Source organism: Ylistrum balloti, unplaced genomic scaffold (assembly GCF_031769215.1).
Source record: "Ylistrum balloti isolate Yb309-2 unplaced genomic scaffold, AGI_CSIRO_Ybal_v1 Utg371196, whole genome shotgun sequence".
Taxonomy (NCBI): Eukaryota; Metazoa; Mollusca; class Bivalvia; order Pectinida; family Pectinidae; genus Ylistrum; species Ylistrum balloti.
The window spans coordinates 560,821-571,002 of NW_026782651.1; the positions used below are offsets into that span (position 1 = coordinate 560,821).

At 37.3% G+C, this 10,182-nt stretch overlaps 1 protein-coding gene across 1 annotated transcript; it reads right to left on the reverse strand.

The window, feature by feature from the left end:
- Positions 1-4,797: 4,797 nt before the first annotated feature.
- LOC132561356 (uncharacterized) lies at positions 4,798-9,676 on the reverse strand. Its single transcript, XM_060226081.1, has 3 exons — positions 9,631-9,676; positions 5,210-5,480; positions 4,798-4,985 (listed from the first exon to the last, which is right to left on the reverse strand). The coding sequence occupies exons 1-3, from the start codon at positions 9,667-9,669 to the stop codon at positions 4,798-4,800; spliced, it is 498 nt and encodes a 165-aa protein (XP_060082064.1). The 5' UTR covers positions 9,670-9,676.
- Positions 9,677-10,182: the final 506 nt, after the last annotated feature.

Genomic DNA, 10,182 nt, shown 5'->3' on the forward strand with positions numbered 1-10,182 from the left:
TAACTTACAAATTTTTTACCAACATTTTAATTGTAAATCAGACAGAATTAATGGAAAAGAGAATTTAATGGAGTTAATATTGTAATTATGAAGTGAGGATGTAAGTACTCTTGAATGTACAGTTTTCGTGTGTCCATGTTACAGTAAATATACAGAAGAAATCTCCGCTGTAAATGGTAAATATTTTGTTGTTTCTAACGATATCGTCTTATCCTGAATAGTCCCTACAAATTTTCTAAAGATTTATGGGGTTATTTACAAGCTTGCGTTTGTGTACATCCTACACTTAACTCTTACAGGCTATTACATCATGATCCTTTGAAATTTGATAAAAAATAGTATAGCTTTCTTTTTCAATTGATAACAAATGAGAGGACACATTTTGTGGGTTTTATTAGGACTTTCGTTCAGTATATAACGAGTACGTGCGATAATTCGTAATGACACAGTATGATATTTCGTCAGAAAATAGTTTGGTATTTTTGTCACCAAAACCAGGGGAAATGAAATGATATGTGGGACCACTAGCGGTACTAGGTAATACCAAAGTTAGAAATTTTGTTCTACTAGAGCAAGAAAAACATTCAGTTCTTTCAGCCTACTGTGTTACAAATAGTGAGTGGCCTGTTTGGGGGGAATGATACAAAATCAAAGACTGATGACCCCATTATCCTTTACAATGAAAATAGATACCAATGATGTTGGCAATTCTGAACGAAGTTTTGGGTCGAAATATTTATTTATCTGTAAGATTGCTAGCCCGTCTTAACTAAACAACTTCACTGTGAACGTTAATTCCTTTTATATCTAAAATTTGAAAAATGTTATAAATCCCGTGTATTTCTAATGAAAATATTACACCACAATATCTTAATGCCCAAGTCCACTGCATGTTGTTGATCCTCATTTATTATAATTCTTGGTTTCGTCCGTTGCTTCCAGTCAAACGTGAATTGGAACGTCAAATAAAAAAAAAAAACTTTACATGTTTGAATGCTTTAACTTAAACTTAAACTTTCAATAACTAACCAAAACACGTGTGGCCCTCGATAAAAATTATTACTTTCGTGTTAAAAAATAACGTCTCCTAGCATCAGAATTAATTTACAAAATTCCAACAAGTGGTCTAAAAAGGGGGAGCCTTTCTTACGCCTCATCAAAGCCATTCATTACAATGTTTAATTTAAAACACGTAACGAACTCACATATTTGTTTATCATCGTATGATATTGTATAATTAAAGCTCGCAGGTGTTTCACCAATATCTAAACAGGCGAGTAGTCACTCACCTGGGACACGCCACAGGGTTTATCCCCATGGCAACCAACAGGGTCAGCCCCGGCCTATCATTGTTCTGGCGAGGTCGACACCTGTCAAGTACAGTTACGTAATTAAAGAGGTCGGAGTTTGACCGTAAGCATGTTTACACACGGCCCTGCTCGAACTTGCATGTTTTGATTCTGGAAGGCCGCCATATTGGATGTCATTTTCATATTGTTTTTTTCTCTTCAAGCTGAATATTGTGCAACGTACTGCGAAGCGAGGTTGAGACTGTTGTGGAAACTCTACAGAATCATATCTGCAGGTTTGTGAATATTTCATAAAATTCCAGTGAAAGTATTTGTATGATTCCGAAAATATTAATATAGAGCGGACATTGGTCATAACCGAATTCAAAGACAAAGCCATCGTTTTTGAAAATCATGAATAATGAAAATGTTACGAATAATGCAGAACAGCTATTCACAGACATTTCAGGTTCTTCAGATTATAAAATCCGGGGGGTAGAGGGGGGACTTGGACTTTTTGATACTCGACTCCTGGACTCGTCTTTCCTACAAAATATGCTCATAAGATCATTTCTAGGAACATTGTGTGCAAATAAAATACTGCTAATAGCACACGTGGACTCCCAGCTCTCACGCTGACCATATGTTTTTTTTATATAATCCGATAAGTAAACAGTATTCCGAATGTATGTTATTAACAGCAATGTGAATAATTACGGGACAGATTACGTTAAAAACATTCTGATAAATAATAATGACAGCAGATGGTCATGTATGCTGTCTACAACAAGTTTGACAGTCGATTGGGGGCGGTAGACAGTATCATCGCTACTTTCTCCAGCGATATGATGGATTAATCAGGCTAATTGTGATTATCTCCCCTTCACCTCCCCCCCCCCCCCCCCCCCCCCCCCCTCTTCAGTACAGGGTGTATGTCAGCGACCAGTATTTCCAAATTTCCAAGTCCTTGTAGATATTTCTCAAATCGTTTACGGGTATTTCTGCGTGCTCTATTTACGACCTCTCAGCCATTTAATAAACACCCACGGGTAACTTGTTACGGACTTCTTTATCCATGCCCGTGGTACTTTTTATCATGATTTATGTGTAATTGGCTACCACGCGCAATTTGTAGATCAAGCGCCGGGCTATTTTACTTTGGGCATTTTTTTTATATTTTCCGTATAGAATATTTATGAAATGGGTCTGAAATAAATAAGAATGTGTTGCAAACAAAGAAGGAAACACTTGTCACATAAATAAGTTGATTACGTTATATGGTAGCATGTGACCATCATTGCTGATATTTGTGACGTCATGTCAATACTATTACTATTGACGTCATGAACCATCACGCTATCGTAATCTAATTGTGTTCTTGGCAAAGAAATATCACCCGTATGTTCTGCGTGATGGCCACCAGTTAGTACTACAAGCATGAAACTCTGCCTCAAAATGACACTCGCTCTTCACGGGGCATTAAACCCAACAAACAAGTATACGTTTCCACACCCAGCAACATTTAGGATCTTCACATTTTCCATGTTTGAAAAATAATTTTCTTCGGCTGTTGCAGTCTCTTGAGTTTGTGAGGAACCAAAATATACCATTTAGTGCTCTACAGAAATCTATGAAATGCATGCCTGATTTAGGGGAAGTATCCATGTTTCTACCTACAAAAAATAAGTGTCGATAGCATAGAAATAGGGACAGTCTGGAAACCTTACAGGGCATTTAGAACTATAGATATATATTTGTTTTATTTTCAGTGTTCGGTATACTATTGTCATGGAGCAAACCTATGACGTTTCGCCCCAGGCCCTGGACAAAATCCAGAAAATAGCCCGAGCTGAAATGTATGGCAGGACGCAAATACTGAAATTAGACAATAGACTCAGAGAGATTGACCAACGTATCCGAAAGTATGAGGATCACAAGCCATACAAACACGTGCTGAAACAGAGGCGGAAAGTGACCGCAGGCGTCAGGAACATGTTTGCCAAGTACGTTCAGAGAAAGTCCATTCAGGCAACAAAACTGGTCATACAGAACTTCGCGGAGACAATGCTGACGCGTCATTGGACAAGACCAACGCCATCTGGTGACAGAGCTCTAGCTACACCAAGTGTTGGAACACTGACGACATCTAGTAACGAACTTTCAGCGAGATCTCGAGACGAGACATGGACACAGACGAGAGAACATTTACCAGAAAGTGACCCACACTGAGAAAAAAAGTCCATGAATTGCATCCTGTAATTGTAATCAGATGCGCAATGTCAGGACATCATCGTCTGAGTTGGAGCGCCCACAAGTAATTGTCCAGACGGACTACAAATAGCTATGCCCATGACTTTAAATGATGTCCTGCATGTTGAGAATGAAATCATATTCGACGTAAGCGAATAATTGATAATCGATTATTCTACGGTCACGTGAATACATTGCACATCATAGCCTCGGCAGATTCCGATCACTTCGAGATCAGCCGAATTGTGCCGAGTAATGTCCAACTGAAGAACTGCAATACAACCTGAGCGAGGCTAATGTTTATTTGTTTCAGTTAAAAAAAATTGATGTAAATTATTTATCTTAACAAAATATGTTTTAATCCAGTTGATTTTTTTTTCAATTGTTTATACTATTTATTTTGTTATTGTTGGTGTTGATATTATTAACAGATAATTTATTAAAAGAAAACTTGGCAGGTGTTGCTCAATGAATCTCATTTAATAAATAATTTCCAAACTGACAAGTATCGCTGTTTTCATGCTTAACGATCATGATGGCTGGAACCGATAGAATTTTGTATATTACTCTGAAAATAATATATGAAATAATTAGAACGACATATTGTATTTTGATGGGTTGACGAGTTTTGTAAAATGTCAGTATCCAAGATTAAGGGTTTTCCATCCTTTTTCCAAACTAGATAATTCTGTGAAAGGAATAAAAGACAACATATGTGTTGATACTGATCCCACTGAATTTGGTTAAGTAGGGTTATTGCCCTTTGTGTACTCAAATCAAACCAAGCCTGTCCAAGCTTGCCGCAAAGACTGACGTTACACTCAGATCCAGAGTTTTTCTGCTTTACGTCATTACGGCCCTTAACTTACTTATCTCCCTTGATGAACTACTATAAATTATGGATCGTGGTGGCGTAAAGGGAAATAACTCCAGTAACATCTGATCCTTTCACCATTGATAATCTGTGTTTTACAAAGAAATTATTCACTATGTTTTTATTAATGTTGTAATTGTTATGAAAACAGTAGAAATATGAGATAAACCAAACATTTTTACATAACAAATATCCTAATCGTTCTCTGTCTGTCTTGTAAATAAAAAGGGTCCAGGTAGTTATCATTAGGTATACATATACATTGATATTAGGTATGAAACAAATTGTAATACTGTCATTATTTCATGAATCCGGATTTTCAACTCCAAAAATTCGTTCGAAAATTGTGTCTGGCCTGATTAATTTCAACCGTATATATACACGTCAATCCCAAGTCATCATTACAGAATATTCGTCACTATCGTAATCTGTTGGGTGTTTTCGATCATTTCGTTTAATGTAACGTTCATACAGAAGTTTGGTGGAGACTACGGCACCGCATACCAGCGCAACAACGAGGATAACCACAGCGACGATCACTGATGTTGATGTTGTCGTTTCATTAGATTTATCTGGAACGGAATAAAAAAAAATGCGTTAGGAATTTAGATGGAGTGACTAGAATTCCGACGAATGTAACAAGAACTTATCATCACATCTTACTTATCAGTACCTTATATTCTATAAGGATTATATTTTTCAGAGCTATATTCCTATTTTGAAACATTACGTATACAGCAGGGAGTATATAAATGTTGTTCACTTTCATTTTCTTTTTTAAGACTGTTATACACACCGGATTTAACAGAATGTCGTGTGTAATTTTTCTGGTCTTTTGTTAATCCCTCCAGATCCGTGAAAGTTGTGTTAGGGACCTTTCCAGGTTCAAAACGGTTTTCTATCCCTACTTCCAATTCCATTTCCTCAGAAATATCCCCGAAAGCACTTCCTTCGATTACGGTCACGTGATCACTGGAATCAGCCAATAGAAAGCCCTCTTCTTGTAATAGTTTGGCGTTGATTGGTCCATTGTATGTGCCTCCGAAATGAATGAAGGAGAGAAGAAGCTATTGATGAGGAGACAATATGTGACAATGCTGATGTAAATTATTGTCATACTTAGCGAAAAAATCAAATTAAAACAAAAACAGAGAGGTACACCTGGAAAATGAAAACGTGTTGGCTACAGTTCCAAGCTGACAACTGTGGTGTAAAAACGCAACGTCTTAAACAACAAATGATGGTGATGCTGGTAAAGTATGAAAACTGCATTTGTTTATTGTTTGTGTTTTGTTGTCCTTAGTGATAACTTACGGATTGTGCAATCTCGTCTTTTATTCTGTATTTCTAGGGTATTGTCATGAGGAATCAAAAATTGCAAAAAACAGATCCCGAATATGTAAGTGGAGTCTGAGGATAGCAGTACGGAAAGTCATAAAATGGAAGTAAGTGAAATTTTAGTTTATCTGTTTAAATAAACAATGTACACCATCGTAATTGTAAGATATTGCAGTTGAAAAACTTATAGTGGATCCGATGTCTTCTTGGAATGCCGTGTATAAAAATAAAACCAACAAAATCAACATAAGACAGGAATCATCATCCAAACTCAAACCAAAACACAAGCCTCTCCCCCGCCCCGCCCCCGCCTCTCCCCCGCCCCGCCCCCCGCCCCTCCCGAAAAAAAACCATAAATATCCAGGACAAAAAAAACATTATACAAAAGCGAGATTAACCATTAAGCGACGACATCCGCCATGTCAATCTTGATCAATCCAATTAAATATACAATGTATACATCAACGGAACCAACAGACAAACTAATGATCATCAAACACGTCCAGCTTCATATCACACAATGGAACCAACAGACAAACTAATGATCATCAAACACGTCCAGTTTCATATCGCACAATGGAACCAACAGACAAACTAATGATCATCAAACACGTCCAGCTTCATATCGTACAATGGAACCAACAGACAAACTAACGAACATCAAACACGTCCAGCTTCATATCACAAATCGGAACCAACAGATAAACTAACGAACATCAAACACGTCCAGCTTCATATCGTACAATGGAACCAACAGACAAACTAACGAACATCAAACACGTCCAGCTTCATATCGTACAATGGAACCAACAGACAAACTAATGATCATCAAACACGCCCAGTTTCATATCGCACAATGGAACCAACAGAAAAACTAACGAACATCAAACACGTCCAGCTTCATATCGTACAATGGAACCAACAGACAAACTAGTGAGCATCAAACACGCCCAGCTTCATATCGCACAACGGAACCAACAGACAAACTAGTGAGCATCAAACACGCCCAGCTTCATATCGCACAACGGAACCAACAGACAAACTAGTGAGCATCAAACACGCCCAGCTTCATATCGCACAACGGAACCAACAGACAAACTAGTGAGCATCAAACACGTCCAGCTTCATATCGTACAATGGAACCAACAGACAAACTAGTGATCATCAAACACGTCCAGCTTCATATCGTACAATGGAACCAACAGACAAACTAGTGAGCATCAAACACGCCCAGCTTCATATCGTACAATGGAACCAACAGACAAACTAGTGAGCATCAAACACGCCCAGCTTCATATCGTACAATGGAACCAACAGACAAACTAGTGATCATCAAACACGTCCAGCTTCATATCGTACAATGGAACCAACAGACAAACTAACGAGCATCAAACACGTCCAGCTTCATATCACACAACGGAACCAACAGACAGCATAACGAGCATCAAACACGTCCAGCTTCATATCACACAATGGAACCAACAGACAGCCTAACGAGCATCAAAAACGTCCAGCTTCATACCACACAACGGAACCAACAGACAAACTAGTGAGCATCAAACACGCCCAGCTTCATATCGTACAATGGAACCAACAGACAAACTAGTGAGCATCAAACACGTCCAGCTTCATATCACACAACGGAACCAACAGACAAACTAATGAGCATCAAACACGCCCAGCTTCATATCGCACGAAGAACTAGAATATTTTCAATGAGATCAGTATGATAGCCGCAAAACTTGATTTGCATCAACCTACACTTGTCTATCAGTTTCCGACATCTTGCACGAAAATCATGATATTGGGAACATGTACTTGACTGTTGAATCAACGGCGATGTTTAAACAATGCAAACTCACAACAGGGAAATTGAAATAATCACGATTATATCATACCACTTGGTGAAGCTATCCATGTTTGTTTGTGATAGGAAAAGGCCGAGAGAGCCGACTGATGTAGAAGAGTCTGTCGTGTCCTTGTCTGGTTTCATAAATCCTCCTTTATTTTGGGGATGGAGTGTTCGTTTTATTCATATAATGGAGATTAGATCATGAATTTTGGTTTTAACGAAATTCAACAAATAACCGAGACCTGCACAATTTTGCTTGATACAGTCCCTCACATTGTCTTAGCCAATCAAAACGCCCTTTGATGACGTAGAAGCTCCGAATGCTTTCCAGTGAAGTTGTCGATAGATTCGGGTCAGTATGTACGTCGATGCATATGGAAAGGATGTATTATCTGTCTAAGGTGGTATTTATATTGATCCCATGTGTAAATACATGAAATTCGTAATGTCTACCTCTGAATCGTTCCCGTGCAAAAGACTGGTGGAAGATCTTACCACCAAACTCGATGTTATCAACCAAAAACTATCATTTTCATGATTTTGTCGTTCATCTTTTGACATATTTTTCTTTTCCACAAAATATGCCGCAGTATATCCCAACAAAAAACGCCATGATAATCTTTTAAAAAATGTCTCTGGATAAATTCACATCTAACAAGATCAGGTGTTCATGAAGGGAAAGCGTCCTTAACATCGAAACCATCATGCATGTCAGTATTTATGTCCATTTTTACAAACATTGTCTGTCATTTATTTACTGCAGTCGCGTTTTAAAACTACAACCGTGGATTGGAACTGTAGCCGACTCAATCATTTACCAGTGTGTTCACTGACTGGCATGTAAAACTACATCAGTAGTAAAGTTAAGTAGAATATTTCCATGTAATGACGATGCCGACATTCAGATCTACATTAGGAGAAAGCTGCGTTAACACACACTAAAATAATTCTATATTTACACTAAGAGAATGTTACATCTGTATTTACACTGAGAGAAAGCGGTGTTAACACACACAAAGGTAGTTCTATACTTACACTAAGAGGATGTTACATCTGCATTTACACTAAGAGAAAGCGGTGTTAACACACACTAAGGTAATTCTATACTTCCACTAAGGGGGTGTTACATCTATATTTACACTAAGAGGGTCTTACATCTATATTTACACTAAGAGAAAGCTGTGTTAACACACACTAAGGTAATTCTATACTTACACTAAGAGGATGTTACATCTGTATTTACACTAAGAGGATGTTACATATATATTTACACTAAGAGGATGTTACATCTATATTTACACTAAGAGGATGTTACATCTATATTTACACTAAGAGGGTGTTACATCTGTATTTACACTAAGAGGATGTTACATCTATATTTACACTAAGAGGATGTTACATCTATATTTACACTAAGAGGGTGTTACATCTATATTTACACTAAGAGGATGTTACATCTATATTTGCACTAAGAGAAAGCTGTGTTAACACACACTAAGGTAATTCTATACTTACACTAAGAGGATGTTACATCTATATTTGCACTAAGAGAAAGCTGTGTTAACACACACTAAGGTAATTCTATACTTACACTAAGAGGATGTTACATCTATATTTACACTAAGAGGATGTTACATCTATATTTACACTAAGAGGATGTTACATCTATACTTACACAAAGAGAAAGCTGTGTTAACACACACTAAAATAATTCTATATTTACACTAAGAGGGTGTTACATCTATATTTACACTAAGAGGATGTTACATCTATACTTACACAAAGAGAAAGCTGTGTTAACACACACTAAAATAATTCTATATTTACACTAAGAGGATGTTACATCTATACTTACACAAAGAGAAAGTTGTGTTAACACACATTAAAGTAAGTCGATATTTACACAAAGAGAAAGCTGCGTTAACACACACTAAGGTAATTCTATATTTACACTAAGAGGGTGTTACTTCTATATTTACACTAAGAGAAAGCTGCGTTAACACACACTAAGGTAAGTATATACTTACACTGAGAGATATCATACACGTGACTTCATGTTGAAACATCTATACAGCTGTCCTGTTATTCCAAGCAGACAAGCGGTCTGAAATACGCCCAGAATGAGTCATCATCATTACAATCATACTTTCAAATTCAGAGCTAATTGAATCACACAGATTTACAATTTTGATCCTTCCCTTGACATTAACGTATAAAAAACTATATACAAGATTTATATTGTATTACACATACACGATACCTGCATATCACACACTAATGTCATTCTAATGCACCCGACTATTTCTCTTGGTCATTTTCGAGAAGTCGATTTGTTCTTACGTTTCATTTTTCACTGACCTTGACCTCCTGACCTTTCTCATATACTTGACTTTCCCTACCTGTCTCGTGTTCTTGCCTTTGTTTCCAGACTTTTTCAACATAAAAAATCTGAAATAACCTGTCAGCTTCAGGATGTCTCTTTACGTCCGGGCATTTTTGTTTCCGGTATCTACTTCCTTGACAAATATTTTCCCTTTAACTTAGCAACATTATCACATTTATCCGCCTGTAAGCCCATG